General features: G+C 42.3%; 1 protein-coding gene across 3 annotated transcripts in view; it reads right to left on the reverse strand.

The window, feature by feature from the left end:
• The window catches only part of ATP7B (ATPase copper transporting beta), a 96,229-nt gene that overhangs the window by 35,063 nt on the left and 38,293 nt on the right, over window positions 1-22,873 (reverse strand). For 2 of the 3 annotated variants that reach the window (XM_019668890.1, XM_019668889.1), the window contains exons 2-4: window positions 8,407-9,637; window positions 2,112-2,357; window positions 370-533 (exon numbers count right to left, since the gene is read on the reverse strand). In XM_019668890.1, the coding sequence (XP_019524435.1) occupies window positions 370-533; window positions 2,112-2,357; window positions 8,407-9,592 (1,596 nt within the window). In that variant the 5' untranslated portion in view covers window positions 9,593-9,637. Of the gene's footprint in view, window positions 1-369; window positions 534-2,111; window positions 2,358-8,406; window positions 9,638-22,800; window positions 22,825-22,873 lie in introns of all 3 variants that reach the window. The other variant, XM_019668891.1, reaches the window with a different exon arrangement.

Raw genomic sequence — 22,873 nt, forward strand, 5'->3', positions numbered from 1 at the left:
TAGCCTCGAGACACTGCCGGCATTCCAGCTTCCCTCTATCTAGGCTTTATGGAGTGTGTGCTATTCAACTCTCAAACCACCAATTCAGGAAATCACCGTTTTAAAGTCCTCTTTCTCCAACACTCCCACCACCTTCTCCTTCTCCTCCTAATGCCCAGTGGGATCCACTCTTGTGACTTTCTGCAATAGCCACATCCTTCACAAAATGAACAGGTCCTTGTTGGCTTCAATGTAAAACAGAACACCCAACAGCAGCAAGATGGTGGAAGCCGACTGATCACAGCCATGGCTGCTATCAGAACACATCTGCAGGTTGTCAGAGGCCTGCAGCCCTCTAGACCCCAGCTCTAGCTCAGTCACGGTACTTACGATCAGCTCAATGTCGCCATCTGAGCCTGCGTAGTCTTCCATTACTGCCGCCTCAAAGCCCAAGTCCTGGATGAGCTGAGCTATCTCAAGTGGCTGGATGACTTCCGGATTATACTTAACCTCTGCTTTTCCGGCCATCAAGGCAACCAGCACGGAGAGAATACCTAAAACCGTCAGGCCACAGCTATAACACTCTAGGCAAGGCCTCTGGAGTGACATGTTCAACATAACCAAACAAAGAAAACGTGTGCCCCAGGAGTCTCTAGAACAGTGGTTCTCAAACTTGGCTGTGCATTAGGATCGCTTGGGGGAGCTTTGAATGATCACCATGACAGGCCCTTAAGCCAGAACAATTAAATCAGAATCTCCCAGGTGTGTGCCAGGCATCTGTTTTTTTAAAGCTCACCAGGTGACTCCTATGAACAGCCAAGCGTGGCAACCACTGTTCTAGAACAATGTTTCTCACACTTTAAAGGCCATATGAATCGCCTGAGGACCTTACTAAACTACAGATTCTGGCTCAGTTGGTCTGGGGTGTTGTCTAAGGTTTTGCAGGTCAACCCAGCTCTCAGGTGATGCCCAGGCTACTGGCCTGGGGCTACTTTGGGTCAGGCTCTAGAAGACACTGATGGGTGCGTGCAACTCAAAGTAAGGGATCTAGTCTGCAGCAAGCAACTACTATTACATAAAAGATAGACTTTTCTCCAGTAACTTTTCATATAAAGAAAAATAATTTTCAAAAGTGGTTTTCCTTACTCTTTTTCACTTTCTGATCACTTTCAGGAGTGAAAAAGAAATCCAACAGGCTATCTTGCTAACACTATTGTGTTAGTTTAAGGGGGGAAAAAAAGGCTTGTTCAAATAAATGAGAGCAATGATATGCTTTAGAAAAGATGCCATGAGGGATAAGAATGAGGGATTTCATACAGGAACAAAAACACAGGCACCATGACATATTAAATTTATGAGCAGCCAGCCCATGGATGACAAAGGAAGTCTTATAACACCTGTTTGAAAATGGTCATTCTAGAGCCCCAGGAAGCTATAAAGCACAGTGAAAGAGAGGCTGGAAAAAGGGTCAGCCTAATTTAGGGTTGATTCTAAGGGCCAGGGAGACCAATCAGAAAGACACATGGAACCACTGGAGTGAGGAAAGAGAGAAAGTTTCCTGACTCTGGTGGCAAGGGAGAGTCATGGTTAAGGTATTTTCCAAGAAAAAAGTTGGGACAGGACTTTTGTTACGCTTTCAGGTTTAAGAGAGTACTGGAAATGTAGTTTGGAGGAGAAGACTTTGGCAATTCCACAGCACTCTGCAGTTTACAGTGACAACAGGATCGAATATTTGAAATTAGAATTTCACAAAATGCAGGCTGTATTCACTTGATACTAAGAGATTGATGGGATTGGAGAGGAAAGATAAAGATACGACTAGGACAAGCTATTTGAGGCCACCCATGGAATGTGCCATGACCTCTGAATTAGATTTCCCATGGCTAACTTACTCAGAGACACATTTTACCTCAAACAAACTAAATACTTCTTAAAAAACAGATGCCAACTACCCGAGAACATTAGACAAACATGTATACTAATCACATAATGAACTTGCTACTAGATTATCAGGGCTACTGATAAATGCAGTCAATGCAAAGTCTGACAGCATGGCGCCCCATTTTGCTGACTGCAGTGTCTGGCAGCTCACATGCAGCATTCCCAGCATAACACAGGTGTACGTCTCTTACCAGTTTCTTTCTGCAGGTTTCTCTCTATGTTAGACACGCAGGACGCACAGGTCATGCCTCTGATCTGTAGAAAGCACCTCTGTGGTGCCACTGTTGCGGAGGCTTGCGGGGACTTTGCCGAGTGGCCAGGGCTATGGTTTTTCAGGGGCCCCTCAGCGTGGAGAGCCACTTCCTGTGTGGACACGGGTGTGCCAGCTGCAGTTTGCGCTGTGGAATTGGCTGCACTGTCGCTTCCAGAACAGTTTGCTAGAATAAAATGTCAGAAACCATTCAAATTAGAAGGACAAACAGTTGGCTTTTCTTTCACAGCAGGAGGTTGAAGCCTGACAATATTCAAAGGAAAGCTGCATGGCTGGCGTTTTCATCATGCTCTCCCTCTCCTCCCACAACCAGAGACAGAGGCACACAATTACAGACACATGAAAATACGCCGCTACTTTAGGCATGGAATGTCTGGCTAGATAAATGCTCTAATTAGATGATGACTGTAACAATAATAAGAACTCACCAGGCACTCTGCTAAGCACATGTATGGCCTCCTTTAATCCTTAAAACAGCTCTGTGGTGAATACTATTATCCCCATTTGATAGATGTAGAAATGAGTTATAAGAAATTAATTTGCCCAAACTCCTCAGCTCATAAATCGTGAAGCTAGCGGAGAACCCGGTCCGTTTCACTCCAGGATATGTCCTTTTAACCACTACCGCATTCCAGTTAGCAGAGGTTCACTCAGTCCCCATGGGAATCAAAATGACCCAAAACACCTTGATTGAGTTGTTTGCCTTTTTCTTACTTTCCGTAGAGTCCTATATATATTCTGGACGTGAATTCTTTGTCAGTTGAATGCACTGCATATATCTGCTTCCAGTGGTCTGTTTTCACCCTTATCTGGTGGTGTCTTTTTTGATAAAAGAAGTCAATGTTAATGAAGCCTAGCTTATCAATCAACCAAACCAACTTTAATTCGTGTGTTGTGCTCTATTAACATATTTGTCTACATCAACATTGAAACTATTCATGATCTTTTCTTCTAGAAGCTCTATTATTTTAATAAATGTCCACATTCAGGCCTATATGTTTCATATCTTGAAATGTTTTGCTCATTTTCTGAAAAGTGCTAAAACTACTTCTATTCACTTTCTAAGAGTCCAGTTGATCGACATTTTCAGCACCTTCATGGAAGACCCTCCAATACTCTGGCCTTATAGGATCCCTGCCTTGTTGAGCAGAGACTATCACCTCACCCATCAGCACAGGTTTACTCTCCTGGACTTTTGTCATTGTTCAAAATGACCCCACTCCTGGGATCTCAAACTCACAAAATCTATTCTGTGGCCCCAACCTCTTAACAATCCAACTCGCACACCCATCAGCCCTCCTGCATCTGTCCAACTCCTCCCTATTTCCTCAGTCCATTACCAGTTTTCTGGATCACCTGCCTTTCTATCCAAATATCGTCATCGACAATTTCAATAATATTCGTGCTATTACAGAGAATCTCATATCCCCTTAGTAACCTACAATTTACACATTGCCATTCTCCAACATTGAGGTATGAGTAAATGCTGGGTCCTTTATCAATCTATGCTAACACTACAGGTGGGCATATAAATTCATTAGGCTTTCTTTCTGGAGGCCTACTTGACAATATGTATTATTAAAAACAATACCTCTAGCTACCTGATACTTAGTAGAGGCAAAATAAATATTTGCGATGAAATGAAATAATGTTTATACCCTGTGACTCAGCATTTACTTTCAGATATTTATCATAAGAAAATAATTAAATATGTGCACAAAGATTAGCCTCAAAGATGCCCATCAGTATTATTTATAATAATCCGCAGACAAAATAGGTGGGAATGGTTCCATAGGAAAATAAGTTATGGTACATCCATATGATGGAATGCTAGGCAGCCATTGAGCGTGGCGTTGCAGACATAAGCATGGACTTGAGGATGTTTATGACAAATAGCGGAGGGAAAAAGATTATAAAACGATGTATAATACAAACCTACATATTTTTAAATATAAATTATATATGCTTTGGGGAAAGTTTAGAAGACCATATACGAAATGAAGTACATCACATGGACTTATTCCAGCTGGAGAAGACAGCAAGTATAAGACCCTGAGGTGAGAACAAGCCTGCTATGAGGAATCCAAAGGGGTCAGAAACGTAATGGGTGAGGGAGGGGGCTTCTAAACCACCATAAGGACTCTTCCTCTTAGGATCTCTGTGCATGCTGGGCAGGGAACACACTGCAAGGCTGAAAACCAGGGAGCAGAGACACCAGTTCAGAGCCTCTTCCAGGATCTGGGAGACATGATGGTGGCTTAGACCAGGGTGCTGACCTGTCCAACCTTATCTCCCATCATTATACAAGCTCCATCCAAGCTAGACTGCTCCAACGACATTCCTGGAGGACTCCTGCCTGTTGGCCTGTGCTTGTGTCTCCTCTGCCCCGTGTGCCTGCTGAAATCCTATCCAAGCCCTGCTCCATCATTACCTCTCCCATCAAGTCTTTGGGAGCCCCACAACCAGGTGCTGGATTTTCTCCTTATCTTCTGAATCCCAAGAACACTTTCCCTATACCTTGTTGCAGTTATTCTAAATCTGCCTTGGATGGTGTGATCTGCTACCCTGTTAAGAGTATGAACCGCAGGCAGGCAGGTGCTGGGCTGCCTCTGGGGACTTCACGGCAGCCAGCACAGTGCCTGGGACCCAGAAGATCCTCAACACATGCTGGGACGAGAGAACAATGCCCTGAAAATGACATTACCCGTTTATAATGGTGAGAAGAGCATGTCATACAGACAGATGACTTTTTCTCACACTATATTCACATATCCATTCATCCGTTTACTCATTCATTCAAAAAATACTTGCCATGCAAACCAGTGAACAAATGCAGAGCTGCCTTCTAGATAAAAACCAGGTCTAAATGCATTTTTAGCTGTCAAATAAGCTGACTGAAATTCAATGCCTGTCACTCGCATATTTGTTCTCAGACCATCCCCTTCCCTCCATTATCCATTATCAAGGGATATGACCCCAGCAAACACTTTTCCCAGGCTCCCTGGTCAACTGGTTTCTGATTAAATTTGGCACACTGGAGGTAAGAAGTGAGAAATGACAGGACAGAAAGGGGGGAAAATGAAAGTGTTTCCCACCTGTCTATTGGGACCCCAGCTCCAGGCCACAGCCTCTCCCTTGGTACTTCCAGAGGCACCAGTTGCCACCAGGCAACCTGCCTGGGGGTCGTGGCTTCTGCTATTATTTATCTCTTGGGTTTCCTTCCCATTCTGTTTGGTTTTTCAGCTCTCTACAATCTCTGTAAATAGTTCCCTAGATTAAAGCCCTCCAGCAGAGCTACCCTGTGAGGCCCTGCTAGTCACAGCCCATTATTTTCTTTCTCTTTCATTTCCTTCACAAATACCTACTATGTGCTGGGCGCTACTGAGTCAAAGGAGAAACAGATCAAGTGGTTTGAAGACTGTCCTCAAGGAGCTCCTAGTCAATCCAGAAAGAGGGATCAAATACAATAATGCCTTTTTAACACTTACATAGCTATAAAAAGTAGTCACCGGCACAATTTACAATTTATACTAAATTATGATTGCCAGGTAAAATACAGAACATCCAGCTAAATTTGAATTTCAGATAAATAACAAATAAGTTTTTAGTATAAGTATCTCCCAAATATTGGGCAGGATATCTTTATACTAAAACATTATTCATTGTTTATCTGAAATTCAAATTAACTAGGTATCCTATATTTTTACTTGCTAAATCTGATCCCTAAATACTTCTTGGGATAAATGCAATTCTCATAATTCTGGCCAACAAAAATCACTGTTTTCTTCTTTTACGTTTATTCAAATCCAATTATTCTGGATTATGTTGTTCAACACAAATTTCTTTTTACTTCCAATAACCTGATTCCACTGTTGAAAGACCTTAAACCTCACACAAATATAACAGATGACAACTCAGTACTTAAACTTCTTACCTTTTGAGTACAGGATTTACTTTTCTATTGTGTTTTCCTTATTGATTTATATATTTTTTTAAAATACACAAACCACAGAAAAAAAACCCCTCCTTCCTGAAACTTGGTACGAAGGACAGAATGAGGCCAGGTCACTCCTCATGACTTACCCACTCACTCCCTTTAAGGGTGTGTGTGTGCAGGAACACATGACAACAGAGCAAACTTTCTAAGGAGACACACTTTATCTCAGTGGCCACTGGAAAGTAAATGTGGGAAACTCACGTCCCGCTGGCCCTGAGCATGGCCAGTGGGCTTTGCCCACGAGCTCTTCTTAGTGACGGGTCGGCCACTTCCCTCCAGCATGAAGCTGCAGCCAGAGGCTGATGAAATTGTCCACATCCTAGTCCAGCTTGCACTTGCTCTGACACACAGGGCCTGTACCTTGGCATTTAAAACATTACCTTGCAGAGTTGTCCCTCACAAAACGTCCACATTCCATCCTTTCTTCAGCCTCTCTCTCAACCACTCCTCCCATCTATCTCCGCACCCCCATCCCTCCTGGGCCTAAGCTGCGGGAAGTCTGCCTTTCCTCACCACCATGCAAGCGGGGCTCCCACGTGACCTGGGCCCTGAAGCAAATCCTACCATGGCCACCTCCTAGTTAAACCTTAGCCTCTTCACGCCACCCTCTTCTCATGTCACTTGTCTGCAAGGTCTGCCAGGTGTCCCTTCCTTCCACACCAGTGCCATCATGTTCCTCCTCTGCTCTTCCCTTCTCACATTCACCCTTCCCAGCGCTTCTGTCATCCCCCCTGGCTCCCACTGCTCAAATCTGCATTTCCAGCCCCTCTCCCCCCAGAATTCAGGACTCAGGAACCCAGCCATCCTCCAGCATCTACCTCAGCTGGGGCTTATCCCAGGCTCTCCCTTCCCTCCCTGGTCCACCCCCATCACACACCCTTAATCTGACCCTAAGCTTGGTGGATCTGACCTTCTGGGTGTCTTTCAAATCCATCTCTTGCTCTCCAGCCCACATCATGTCTCCCCCAGGCTCCTACATGGTCTCACTGCCTCAATCCACACTGCGCCCTGATACTGGCTGGTCTAAAACACAACCTGATCTGTGCTTCCTCTGATTAAAATCCACTGGTGACTTCCCTTGCCTTTGTAATAAAGTCCAAAGGCCGTTTGACATGCAGGCCCCATTCGAGGTGGCCCAGCCACTGTCCCCCCTCGGTCTCACCACCCTCTCGGGGTCCCCACACTCAGGCCACTCTGCTCTCCTCTGCAGCTTCCCAGCACACTGCGCTGCCGCTCGGGCTTCAGGCCACTGCCCATGCTGGTTCCTGGGCCTCCAATGTTCCCGATCACCCCCCTCCCTGGTCCACTGCCCTTCACCGGCTCATTCCCACTCATTCTCCCCGAGGAGCCCTTCCTAAGCCACCAGGCTTGGCTCAGGTGCCCCTCCCCTGCGTTTGCACAGGACTTGCCCCGCTACACTGCAATGGTTTCCTTCTCCTCGGTCCCCCTCTCACTACCACCTAAGCTCCCAGGAGAGACGGTGTGGCACTCACTCAGTAGCCCACAACCCACACAGTCCTGGTGCCCAGAAATGATGCTGCATTTTCTGGGCTCCCGTGTAAGGGACATGAAAGAAAATCAGCAAGTGAACAGTCAATGAGAGGAGAAAGGGGCAGGGAAAGCCACCACCCCGGAAACTCTGTCTAGTGAGGCGACATCAAGGCATGTGGGCACCTTGCCTTGTGAAGATTGCCACCCCCCACCCCTCTTCTCACAGCCACCAGTAGGGCAAAGGAAATCATCATTACATCCTTTCCTTAATTCCCACTTTCAAGAGAATGGGCTCCAGGTGGTGAGACCAAGGCTCTGTTTTTATTTTGTGTAGCAGAGAAATCTTCACAGAAAGTGATAATGGTTCCTTTAGACAGAGAAGGGCCTGATGTTCCCAGGGTACTTAAAAAAACAACAACAAACAACAAAAAAACACACATGCAGAATCAGAGTTCTCTTCAAAAAGGAAGCCAAGGTCTTATCCAAGGACCTTATGTTATAGCATTATAGTCCCAGCTACATAACAGGCAAAAATCTAAACACTTGGAAATTCTATTTCCTCTATCCTGACAAACTTAACACAGGAAGTTGCAGAATTCTATTACCAGGGTCGACATGTGAGGCAGTGAGTATGGCTCACCTGTCCAACCACGCAGGTACTATCGCATAAGACACAAAGAGAAAGGGAACGACTCCAGAGTGCACGTCAAATGTAGCAACTACGTACCAGAAACGACCGAAGCCTCAAACCCCATGTCTTCTACAGCAGCTCGGAGTTCTTCTGGGTTAATTACAGAGGGATCATAGAGAATCGCTCCAGTCGCTTCGGCCAACGAGACTGATATTTGCTGCACGCCTTCCCTTTGGGAGATCAAGCCTTCGATGGATTGGACACAGGACGCACAGGTCATGCCGGCAATGGCAAGCACCAGGGTACAGCACGTGCCTTGCACCTGGGTACTCTGGCAGGGGGCTGGGGAGTGGTGTGTGGAAGACCTGTTATCTGTCCCACTCCCTTCTGCTCCATCAGGAAGAGAAACTTTAAAGTTCCCTGGTGGAAGAGCCTCAATGGCCCTCTGCAGAGCCCCTGGGGAGATACGAGAAGGGTCATACTGTACTTGGGCAGTTCTGTTCTCCAAGGACACTTGAATATTTTGAACTCCTGGGAGTTGGCCAATATTTTCTTCAATATTCCGGACACAAGAAGTACAGTGCATTCCATCTACTCTCAGTTGCAGCATGACCACATGGCTCCCTTGGTGTCCCACGGTCTTTGAGTTACTGGCATTCTGGTTAATAGAAGTTGAAGGTGTCTTTGGGTTGGTGCTCTGTAACCGCCCAATATCAATTGGTCCCAGGCTCACGGGAGCCACTTTGTTCTTGATGACAGCTTCAAACCCCATGTCGTTTACATGGTCCCTGAGGTCTTGGGGTTGAATAAGATAAGGCTGATATGTGATGACTGCCTCTTGGTTGCTCAGTGAGACTCTGACTCTCACTACTCCTTGCAGTTTCCCGATCTTGCCTTCTATGGAGCTGACACAGGACTGGCAAGTCATGCCCTCCACTCGCAGCTTGACCATGGCCTCCAGGGAGGGCGAGGACCTGGAAGGCCAGGAGCCAGCCTTTCCTTCTGCGATGCTGGCCTCAAAGCCCATGTCCTCAATTTGACAGCAAACCTGTGGCAGGCTCATGACCGACGGCACATATTTCACAGTTGCACTGCCTTGTTCCAGGGAAACCTTAATGCTCACAATGCCTTTCAAACTGGAAATCCTGCCCTCAATTGACTTTACACATGACTGGCAGGTCATGCCCAATATGCTGATGGTGCCAGTGGATGTCTGCGGAGGGCACACACCATCCAGACTACCTTCATAGCCAGCATTGTCAAAGGCAAAACTCTGCTTCATTTCTGGTTCCCGGCCCCTAGCAGGCAAAGGAAGCTTAGACAGGATCTAAAAGGAAAAGAAATAACATTTTTTATCCTTAAAACTAAATTTTTCCCCAAATATCCCAGCTTGTCTGGCACTGAGAAAAAGGAAAACAATGCCACTGGTGTCAAAACATCCCAAGGGTCCAAGAGCAGAAAATGCAGGGAAAGAAAGCTATAAAGACATTACAGTTGACCCTTGAACAACTTGAGGGTTAGGGGCGCCAACACCTATGCAGTCAAAAATCTGTGTATAACTTTGACTCTGTAAAAACTTAACTACCCTTAGCCCTCCACAGCCATAGATTCCTAACCTCGGATCTAAAAAGTTGATCCTTGAACAACACGAGTTAGAGCCACGCAGGTCCACTTATCCGTGTTATTCAAGGGTCACCTCTATTTAGCAAGTGAAAGGGTTCAGATGGGTTCCTTTTAGCTCCGATATTTTGTGACTCTGAACCTAGAAATCAACTTGCCCACCTTAGTGAAATGTCTTTCTTACCTAGAAGATGTGGAGGGTTCTGTAGGAAAGGAGGAGAGCGTGACACAGCTTACCGAGACAGAACAAGTATGGTGGGCCTATGACAGAGACAGTAGGCACAGCAGCCCATGGGTGTCCTAAGAGAGCCTCCCCCGCAACTGGCTAATACCTGAAACCTACTCCACAGAACTCAGTTCTTTCAGCTCCAACTTTAGGAGCTGCTGCAATGCAAATACAAATATTAGGTAACACCCTAATTCTGTATCTCTTTCTAGGGGTGTCTATCTCAATCTGTTAGTAGGGGTTAACTATCCTTAATAAACACAGGCACATGTTCGAAATGCAGACTTCCCAGGCCCCAGAGGGTCAGACCACATGCCTGTGAAAAAAAGTCTGGAAGTACGCTCCCTGAGCCCTGGGCTAAGAAAGCCCAAAGGGGGAAAGCTGGAAGAACAGGAAGTTAAGTGTTAACAAGGAACTTCTCAGTTCTGTCTCCTCTGGGTGTCACTCCTAGGTATTCAGGACTGCTGTAGTCATTACATAAAATTACAAGTGCATCACCAAATTAAATGGACCCATTTTCTTAATGTACCACAGTACAAGTGTCATTTCCCAATTTCTTCTCATAATGATGTGGCCTCAGCCATTCTATTAACATGACATGATTTTCCTTTCACAGGGTCCCACTCTCTTAATTAGATACCAGTACTATTACATGTTTCAGAAATTTGGGAACAGGCCTTATATATGGTACATGACTTAAAAACAAACAAAAAAAAGCATGTCTTTAGATTTTGAGCCGCTTAACAGGATGAAAATTTAAATAATTTTTAAAGTAGAACTCAAATGTTTACGGGGCCAGCCAAGTGGCACGTTGGTTAGGAGTTGGCTTCGGATGCCAGATCTGAGCAGCAGGGCCCCAGTTCGCATCCCACATGAGGGCCAGTGATGCTGCGCCCTCTACAGCTAAGATGGTGAACAACAGCTCGACCTGGAACTGGGCTGCCGTGAGTCGCCGGCGACGGCATAGGCTGCAGTGGGGCTGGCCGGCAGTGGGCATGAGCTTTCATGAGCTGCCGTGAGCTGCCGTGAGCCGCCATGAGCAGCCGTCCAATGGCTGGTGAGCAACTGCCTCATCCGGGAAGAGCGCAATGATAACACCAACATGGGCCAGTGAAGCGACGTCCTCCAGAACTACACTGAAGAACAAAAGGACAGCAACTTGTCTGTTCCCCTTCCCTGATTCCCCAATGCTGTTCCCCTCCTCCCCCAATTCCCCAATAAAAAAATCTTACAAAAAAAAAAGAACATAAATGTTTATTTGTATATCCACAAAGGAAATTATAAGCTACTTTAAGATTAATAATTATAAAGAATTGTTTTTTAAAATATTCACTACAGCATTTCCTAAAATAGTATAGAAAAATAGTATGGGATAGCAACTCAAAACAGTTTGTTGAATTCAATAAATAAACTGAAATTATCTGTGGCATAAATATAGAAATCGTGTATAAGGATGACATGGCATAACAATATTAATGGATAACTGGGAAATCTAAAGCCACTTCAGAAACCTATCTGGAAAAATATAAATTTAGAACCTATATATCAGGTCATTTCAGATAGATTAAAGAAGACTTAAAAAGCAAAATAATAAAAATAGTAGAAGAAAACATAGAAGCATGTCTATTATTAATATAATCTGAGTGGAGAAAGCCTAAATATGACAAAACAAAACAAGAAAATCCAGAAGCTATAAAATACTGATAAACAAGTATCTAACCACAATAAGAGAAAAAAATTGCTCAGACCAGGGCAAAAGATAAATAAGAAAGTGAGGGGAAAAAAAAAGATTTGCTTCACATTAAGCAAACTAAATACTAATTTCTTTAATATATAATGAGCTCCTTCAAATAAGAAAAAGGTCAACAATCCAACAGAAAAAGAAGCAGTTCATTAAAGAGGAAATGCAAATGGCTTTTCAATATATGAAAAAACTATTAAAGGAGAAATGTAACATTCCAACCTCACTGTGGCACAGTTTTCACTACTCGGGTTGGCACCTATCAACTGAATTCCCAGAGCCAGTGGGAGTGTCACTTCTCTGGAGAGCAACTTGGCAATGCCTATTGAAATTACAAGTTCATATATTCTTTGACCCAGCAACTCTATGTCTAAGAATTTAGCCAATAAATGTTTATGTGCAAAAAGAAGCATGCGGCAAAGGACTGGAGACAACATAAATGTCCATCTATTTATTAGATGATTAATTATTGCACAGACATACAATGGAATACTATACAGCTCTTACAAAGAATGAGGCAACCCTGAAAATACTAAATAGACTGATATCAATCTATCATTCAGTGAAAAATGCAAGGCACAAAATATATAGTGTTGTTTCAGTTATCTGCGGCTGCATAACAAGCCAAATCCAGTGGCTTATAACGAATGCTCACATTTTTCAATTTGGACAGGACTCAGTAGGGAAAGCTTGTCTGTGCTCCACATAGCATCACTTGGAGTGGCTTCAGTGGGGCTGGAGGGTTCCACTTCCAAGATGGTTCAGTCATCATATGGCTGACAGGTTGATGCCTGCTTGCCTGCAAGCTGTTGGCAGGGGCCTCAGTTCTCTTCCAGTGTAGCCTCTCCACTGGCTAGGCTGGGTACCTCACAATTGGTGGTTTCTGGGTTCTGACACAAGTATCACAATAGTAAGCATTCCCAGAACAGGTCCCAATGTATAAGCACTTATCAAGCCTGTCCCTGCATCACACTTGCTAGTTCACCATTAGCCAAAGCCAGTCACATGGCCAAGCTCAGCCAATATAAGAGGGAGTTAGATAGGGCTTAAGTACAGGGAGTTCATTGGGAGGGCCACCAAAATAAGTCTATCACAGTATGCTAGCATTATCTGTGTGAGAAAAAGAATGTTATAAGGCCGGCGGAGTGGCATGTTGGTTAAGAGTTGGTTTGGGACGCCAGCTCTGAGCAGCAGGGCCCCGGTTTGGATCCCACATGAGGGCCAGTGGCACTGCGCCCTCTACAGCTAAGATGGCCAACGACAGCTCAACCTGGATTTGGGCTGCCGTGAGTCTCCAGCAACGGCGTAGGCTGCAGCAGGGCTGCAGTGGGCTGCTATGAGCTACCGTTAGTGGCTGGCAGCCAGCATGAGCTGCCAGCAGCTGGCGTGAGCTGCCATCCAATGGCTGGTGAGCAGCTGCCTCACCCAGGAAGATCATAATAATACCAACATGGGCCAGTGAATCGAAATCCTCCACAACTAAACTGAAAACAAAAGGACAGCAACTTGTCTGTTTCCCTTCCCCGAGTCCCCAACGCTGTTCCCCTCTCCCAATTCCCAAATAAAACCTTAAAAAAAAAAAGAATATCATAACCATAGATGCTTGTCTATGCATGGATTATCTCTGGGCGAATACATAAGAAACTGGTGCAAATCTTGAGGAGGACTGAACAGTTTAAGGGATCAGGGGGCTAGGGTACAGGAGTGGAAAAGAAGAGTTATATGCATTTTTCACTGTACAACTTAGGGTACAATGCACATGTGTTACCAAACTTCAAAAAATGATTAATTTGAAATGAAAATAAAATAACACGAGCATAAAGGAGATCCAGAACAGTGACTTGATTGTAATTGGTATAAATTAAATATTTGTTTAACTGAAAAAGATGAAGAAAAAACTAAGACGATGCCCAAAGACATTCACTTTATCATCTTATTTAGAAGAAATTGCCTCCTTGTTATAAGACATAACCCTCAATCACCCAGTCTGCTGGAAAAATAAAGCCCAAATGATTTGCTCCCCGATTTACTTTCTTGGTCCTAGGTCTAGGTGTAGTTACAACTCCCCAAACCCCAAACGACAATGCTGGCACTTAATCCCTGGATTACTGATTCTATGCTCCTGCCAAAAGGGTTTGCAGGAGTATTGGAAGCTATTTGTCTGTAGCAAACAATACTCAGAGGCCCCCTTCTAGACAGGTAAGTTTCTGAGGACAAGCAGTTAAGGAGAACAGAGCTTTGTAAATAACACAACTTTATGAAACACCACAGTACCTGCTGGTTTACAAGCAATCGCATAACGGTTGTCGGGTGTTTGGATAGTTTTATAAGTGTACACTTGTGGTGTGTGGTGTGTATATGTGTGTGTGTGTGTGTGTGTGCGCACATGCGCACACACACTTTTAATTCCATTCCTCAAGACAATCTTTGGTGGGGAGAAAAACTCTCATCTAATGAGCTCAAATAAACAAATAAGTTTAGGGTTCAGGGCTCATCAAGCAATCATGGACACTGGAGAGTGGGCCCAGGGTACAAATTGTGTGTCCAGGGAAAACCTTGTGGAAGCCCTAGTATTGTCTAATTCCTACTAAGTGATACATATACTCCTGAGGACAAACATGCAGGCCTAACACCAGGCTGGGGGAGAACTTTTGCTAGCTCTTGAATTTTAATAAACTATGAATATGATAGGCATCAGGATTAGAAGGAACTGGAAACATAGGAGAAGGAGTGCATTTCACAGTCAGGGATCCAAAATGAACTTCAATTCTTTGCTACCTCTCTAGTCACTCAAGGTCACATGGAATTTGCTGAGTGTCAGGGTTTAAAATAGATATATAGATACATATTTTTTATATATCAAAATATAAAGTGTTGATTTACCAAGACAGAGCCAGGAAAGGAAAAGAAGACCTTCAAATAGGCCAATTAATATGAAAAAATTGGAAATGGGGTGGCATGTTTTGGTGAAATGTTTCAAAGCCAGACTGAAATTGAAAAGCTCAGAAATGACAAACCTTGTAGAAAATGACTGTGACCACAAATCAAAGCAATACTGCCACGTGCACAATGGAAGGACCACCAGCCACTTCTGAGATCTCACAGTTACACCTGGATCCCCATCATCCTTAAATAGGATGCCACTCGACCACTTATCCTCGAGGCTTCTTTTACTTTGAAGGGTGTATAACAAACACCCTTTGTTGCATCCTGCACACATGAGCAGTGGGAGAGCGAGAGGGGGCGGTGAACGGTTAAGAAATAAAAGAAACAGCAGTCAAGAGTTAAATGAGTGTGGGGCCAAGGGTCTCCAGCCTCGTGGACTAAGAGCCCCGAATCTGGCCGACACACCACTTTAATTTCTCCACCTACCCAGAAGTAGCATTGTTCTCTCCACAGTCTGTGAGTCTCATTCCTGAGAACTAGCTCAAGCCAAATTACCCATGCCTGCAAGCTGGCAATAAGACAAATGCTCTGCCTTCACACACCCTATATGCAAATGATCCCAGGAAGATAAGATTATTGTGCTGAAGACAGATACTATCATACCATCAGGTCACTTCCCAAGCAGGTTGAGGGAAGGAATGTAGCTACAGAGGTAAAAAACCTCCAGTCTTTTTGGGGGGTGAGTGAGGGCTCATGCCCACCTCCATCAGCCCCGAGATTTCTCCTAATGGTCTCCACCCGACTGTGCCTGTTTTAGGTTGTTCCTCCCACAAGAATCTTACCTGTCATTGACTAACCGGCCAAACTTTGGAGCCAAACAGGGAGACACAAAGTGTATGAGCAGTATCCTCAAAAAAAGGGTCAGTTTAGGGTTAAGCGCAGCGGGGGCAGGGGGGGTGACATAGACTGCTGCACAGCTGCGTGGTAACAACCTTTAACAACTTATAAGCCAAAATGTTATGCATGTATGCAACTTTTCCAGTATATAACCTCCACCCCATACAACTCTGTATTCCTGAACTTTCACAGAATTCAAAAATCCTGATTTTTTTTACATGTACACAGACCCAATAATAGCAAATGGTAATGATCCTCAGTGTTATTTTATGATGGCATTTTATATCCCTAATACTCAAAATAATTCTCTAAGTAGGTATTCTTATCACCATTTTACTATTGAAACAGACTTGGAGATTTATCCAAGGCTACAATCAATTTAAATAACAGAGATGGGATTTAAATCCAACTCAAAAGTCCAGCAGGCTGTATTTTTTTTAAATAACTTTTATGGTTACTTTTTCTTTTTAGTCATAGTCATGTTAATTACAGAAGAGACTACAATGCAGAGAAGCAAGATGAAGGAAACAGAAAAACAGCCACGTGGTGCAGTGGAGAGGCCAAGGGGCTGCCGGGGCCATTGAGCCCGGCTGCCTCAGCCTGAGCTTGGCCTTCATCCCTCAGTACCTGTCACTAGCTGTCTCAGGCACTTTAGAAAAACTCTGGCAGAATATCGGCACTTGCTCTGCTTTCTTCAATCATCCTCATTCTAAATACACACAAGGCAACCACACTTAGAAGGCAGGACCCAGGCAGAGGCAGCAATGGCTCCAGGACATCATACATTCTCCTGAACACATAGTGACTGAGTCACTGCCTGGCTCTGTTCTTATCTGAGAATTCTCTGGATGTCACAGATTCATAGGGGAAGGATGGTCAGAAGAGACTGCTTGAAAAGATTCCACTCAAACCACCTGAGGCAGATGGGTGTCAGCCTCTAAAACCCTCAACCAGAAAGAATCAATGTCCCCATGTTAAACCTTTATGTATGTTGACAGGAGTATACACTTATGTATTAATTCATGAAATTGATGTTATCTATGGATGAGTTATGAAATTCTGATTTTTTACTACATATTTTCCAATTTTTAAAATTTAAATAACAAAAAACAAGTATTACCTTCCTATCAGAAAACAATGTGGTTTTTCAGTTTATCTAAGGCAAGGAAGAAAATGTTTTGTTCAACCATGCTAATATAAGCAACAATAATAGTAATCATTGTGATAAAGATGACAACAACCATGAACTGATGATATAATTTCACATGGCTTTTTATACGCTAAAGAACATTGTCATGTATTTCTGTTTAAATGTCTTTCATTTCCTACTTGTGAATTTCTTGACGTATGCCTGCCAGCCTTGGGTATGAATCCCGGCTTGTCTGAGTGAATCCAAGCCTTAGTTTTCTTAGGTATAAAATGTAATAATAATGCCCTACCTAGTTTTGCAGGGAGGCCTAAAAGCTAAAAGTCTGACATTATAAATGTTTGAAAATGAATGACTATGAAGACAAACATGGCCTCATCATATCTTCAAAAGCGGCCCGGGGAGGTAGGTAGGGAACTTATTTTCCACCATTTTACTGAAGAAAACTAATCCTTAAAACTAGGGTACATATTCCCCCAACCCCCACTTTAACCCCTTCAAACTATCCTTTAACATTATTTCGCAAAGGTCCAGAAAGAACTTCCAATGATAATTATTTAAAATTCACCTACTGAAAAAACAAACTAACCAAACGTCAGGCATTAACTCAAACACTGATGCGGTCTGACTATGTGCCTGGGCTGTGTGTGCCATGACCGGATCTCTGCCCTCCAGGGCCATCCCTATCCCTGGTGCTGACTGTGCACTTTCTGGGAAATTCCATGCAAATGACCACTTATGGCTTGTTTCCTTCTCTTGACACAAAAGAAAAAACATTAACCCATACTGAGAAACCACCAGATGCTGTATACCCATTATTTGCCCAGGAGAAAAAAGTTAATAAAATTAACAACAAAATTAACAAACCTAGATACATACATACATACAACATATGATATTTTCTACATACAACAAAATAAAATTTAGAAATTCACAAACTATGAGACCTCTCCAAGAAGCACTTCACAATATTCTCAGAAAACCTGTTCACAACCTCATTCCACACAGCTTACTATCAACCATTTCAGAGAATTCTGTTGCTTTTAACATACGTATTGTAACAATTATTCCATCAGGCTTTTATCAAGCAACAGCATTTTTTTCTGCTTCAGAAACTTCTCTGATAACACTCCATGTTTCAAGCCTCTCCCAAACAAAAAAAATTTAAACAAACCTGTCACTATCAAACAACTGTCAGTATCTTGGAATATTATTTTACATTTGAATGAAATAGTTTAAGTCAGAACCATAAAGTCATAATCCCTTATGTATTTCTCAGAATTATGATAACATCATGATCTAAAAGACCTACATTAGATATGTGCAATATTATCACTGGTTAGAAGGAATGTCACACCAACAATATTAAGCTAATTCAGATATTTATATTATATGACGGAAGTCAATGAATTTGGGATTATTTTTGTTGTTAATTACTACTATTGGCAAGTTGAATATGGATGTTAGATTTGATGAAATAATGTAGGTAGTATTTTATTTCATCACACAAAAATGTACACTATTGTGGCTAAAGAATGTAGTGATTTCTGCCTAGAATTACAGGTATGACCAGCTATACATAAAACAAATATTATTCCTTTGAAATAATACTTAGGTATAAACCAAATGTTTATAGCTTATGCTACTCTATAAATGCATGATAGGAAGTTGCTACTTACAACAATCCTCAGAAAAAGAAACGTAAGTGGTTGATAAGCCTTTAAAAAAAATAAATAACCATATATGGTCAACTAACTTTTGACAAGGGAGCCAAGAATACTTAGTGAAGAAAAAACAATCCCTTCAATAAATAGGGCTGGGAAAATTGGATATTACATGTAAAAGAATGAAACTAGACCCCTATCTTATACCACTTACAAAAATTAATGGTTTAAAGACTTAAATGTAAGACTAGAAACCATAAAGCTCATAGAAGAAAACATAAAAAAGGCTGCTTGACATGGAATTTGGCAATAATTTTTATGAAGCACAATAAACAAAACAAAAAATAAACAAGTGGGGCTACATCAAACTAAAAAGCTTCTGTACAGCAAAAGAAACAATCGAAAAAATGAAGACAACCTACAAATGGGAAAAATATTTACAAACCATATATATGGCAAGGGGTTAATATACAAAATAAATAAAGAATTCATGCAACTCAATACCAAAAAAATGCAAATAACACAATTTAAAAATGGACAGAGGAATTGAATAGACATTTTCCCAAAGACATACAAATGGCCAACAGGTACATGTTAAAGGTAGTCAACATCACTGATCATCAGGGAAATGCAAATCAAAACCACAATGAGATATCACCTTATACCTATTAAAATGGCTATTATCAAGAAGACAAGAGATAACAAACGCTAGTGACGATGTGGAGAAAAGGGAACCCTGGTGCACTGCTGGTGGGATTGTAAATTGGCACAGCCACTATAGGAAACAGTATGGAAGTTCCTCAGAAAATTAAAAATAGAACTACCATATGACCAAGCAATCCCACCTCTGGGTATTTACCTGAAGGAAATGAAAACACTATGTTTAAGAGATATCTGCACCCCATGCTCATTATGGCATTATTTACAAAAGCCAAAACATGAAAAAAAATGTGTCCATTGATGGATGAATGGCTAAAGAAAATCTCTCTCTCTCTCTTTCTCTCTCTCTCTCTCTCTCTCTCTCTCACACACACACACACACACACACACAGAGAGAGAGAGAGAGAGAGAGAGAGAGAGAGAGAGAGAGAGAGAGAGAGAGAGAATTCATTCACAAAAAAGAAGGAAATCCTGACATTTGCAATAGATGGACCTTGAGGGCATTATGCTAAATGAAGTAAGTCAGTTAAAGAAAAATACTGTATTATCTCACTTATATGTGGAATCTAAAAGAAAAAAGAAGAAAGAAAAAACTAAACTCATGGAAAAAAGAAATGTGTGGTTACCAGAGGCAGGTGGTGGGGGGGAGACAGAACTGAATATAGGTGGTCAAAAAATACAAACCTCCAGTTATAAGATAAATAAGTACTAAGGATGTAATGTACAACATGATGACTATAGTTAACACAATTACAAGGTATATATGAAAGTTGTTAAGAAAATAAATCCTGAGAGTCATCATAAAAAAACAACGACCACTTTTGGGGTTTTTTGGGTTTTTGTGGTTTTTTTGTATCTATATGAGATGATGGATGTTCACTAAACTTATTTTGGTAATCATTTCATAATAAATATAAGTCAAATCATTATGCTGTACACCTTAAACTTATACAGTACTGGGCCGGCTGACTGGAGTGTTGGTTAGGAGTTGGCTTGGGACGCCAGCTCTGAGCAGCAGGGCCCCGTTTTGGATCCCACATGAGGGCCAGTGACGCTGCACCCTCTACAGCTAAGATGGTGAACAACAGCTCGACCTGGAACTGGGCTGCCGAGAGTCACCGGCGATAGTGTAGGCTGAAGTGGGGCTGGCCGGCGTACTCGTGAGCCACCGTGAGCCGCCGTGAGCAGCCGTCCAATGGCCGGCAACAGATCTGCCTCACCTGGGAAAAGCGCAATGATAATACCAACATGGGCCAGTGTAGAGCCGTCCTCCACAACTAGACTGAAGAACAAAAGGACAAAAGGACAGCAACTTGTCTGTTCCTCTCCCCCAATTCCCCAATAATAAAATCTTTGCAAAAAAACCCAAAAACTTATACAGTACTATATGTCAATTGTATCTCAAAAAACGGGGACAGATGGGAGGGAATGAGGAGGAAAATAAGATATTACTTTTCACTCAATAGGGCAAAATTTAAAAGTTTGATGATACAGTAAGTAAGCATGTAGGGAAAAATAATTCTTAACCACGGTTTGTAGAAAAATATATTTGTAAAACTTTTTTGGAGAGTAATTAAGCAGTACCTATTAAAATATTAAATACCCATTGTCTTTATCCCAGTAATTCCACTTCTGGGAATTTTATCATATGTACAATTACATAAGAATGTTCATTGTTACATTTGAATAGTGAAAACCATCTAAATATTCTTCTATAGAGAACTAGCTAGTAAAGTATCCATCCAATAGAGTTTTATGCAGTGGTTTTAAAAAAAATGTGAATTTACATGTATGGACATGGAAAGACATCCATGTTAGATTAAAGGTACAGAACTGTATGAGTATACAGTACACCCTATTTGTCTAGAGGGGAAACAAATCCACATTTCTATATTCTGTTATTGATGTTTATATCCAGCAGATACTAATTTCAGAGAAAACTAAAGAAATACAAAGATAAGTTCTTCAGAAAAACAAATAACATTATAGTGCTGCTGCTGATTCCATGACAAATAGGTAGTGACTTCTTTAAGCGACTATTGTAGATCACCGACTACATGTAATGTTTTCCCTTTATTTTGGCAGGCATAGATATACCTGTGCCAGCTGGGTCGTCTTGATTTCATCTAGGCAAAAATAAAATCCTACCTAACCACCCCTCACCCAACATACAATCCTGTATCTTGCCTTCTAAAATGGCTAAGTCGACAACCTAACAATATAAATCTACTTTCTGTTTATTTGTTCACTCATTCAACAGCTTGATTACTGCGGACTGATACACTCTCAGAGACAGGGATTATAAAGACAAATAAAAACAGCCGCCAAGGTTGCCAAAGCAGTCAGTAAGACCATGGGTAAGGAGTCTTGGGCAGTTGTTTCTGGGAGGAAAGGGAAATTCTACACTCTCCAATTGTAACAAGTCCCCAGTCACCTTTACCCCCATCCTCCTCCCCCAAAGGGGGACTCTGAGAGGCAAGAGTCGGTGCCTTTCCACTCCATTGTCCTGGGCCTGAGAGAAACCATGGCCCAGGGGGTAGCCCAGGTCTGGGGAAGCCGGGGCCAGAACACTCAGGCCAGGCACTGAGGCCCCTGCCTTTCAGTCTTCGGTTAGCTCCTGTTGGGAGAGGTGGGTAATTGTCTAGGAACCTCACCAGGCTTAGCCCAACCGGCTGAGCCTGCTAATAATACCCAGGGGAAGAGAGGGATGCCCTCTCCAGACTTCATGTTTTTACCGGTTATGCCTTAAAAGACATTTTCCCCCTCTGCCAGTCCAAAACACAGAAGAAACTTAAAGCTTGCTCAACATCATGATCTCAATCTAAATTTTGCATAAGCAATGCAAAACACAAGCACACAACTCCACTCACCACGACCACAATTTTGAAATGTGTCATTCATAGCAGCTGCCTGCATCTTTTGTGAACGATGCACCACCTGTAAGCTAACTTTCCATTCATCACGAGACATTAGCAGCTCTACAATACTTAGATATTTTCAAAACTATCTCACCCAGTATATTGAATGTCCCAATAGAAAAGCAAGTGTCTTGTCCTCAGACAGACCTAGGATTAAATTTTTCTAGCAAATTACCTAACCTCTCTATCTCAGCTTTCTGTCTGTTAAAGGGTCCCTTCCGCATACCAAGTACTAAATAAGTTAGCTCTCAAGTAGATCCAAAGATTGATTTGTAACAGACTTTGTGTCAATACACTGTTAACAGTGAAAAAGTACTCAACTGTAATTGACTTGTAGTTTGGTTTTTATCATCATAACCAGCCACTACAAATTTCCCGCATTTGAGGATAATTAAATTCTTTCTAAAAATAATCCTAAATTTAAAAGTGGGACTGCAATTAATATAGATGATATAGATGTGTGTGTATGTGTACTTCTATAACTGTCCACAAAATACAGGGCATAGAATCCTGGGTATGACCTAATCCTATATTTGTAAAAAACAATAATCATACGTGTGTGTGTGTGTGTGTGTATAAATAAATATATATATATATATATATGTGTATATATATATATATATACATATATTTATATATACACACACAATTTCACATATACCTACACATATTCATATTTGCAGTGGGAAAATGGCTGGGGCATTTGGTTGCTTTCATTTCCTTCTTTATACTTTTCTATACCCCCCTTGTCTCATCTTAAATTTGTTTTGTATAATGACGTTACTTTTATAATCAGAAAAAAAA

This window comes from Hipposideros armiger, unplaced genomic scaffold, assembly GCF_001890085.2.
Source record: "Hipposideros armiger isolate ML-2016 unplaced genomic scaffold, ASM189008v1 scaffold_541, whole genome shotgun sequence".
Lineage (NCBI taxonomy): Eukaryota > Metazoa > Chordata > Mammalia > Chiroptera > Hipposideridae > Hipposideros > Hipposideros armiger.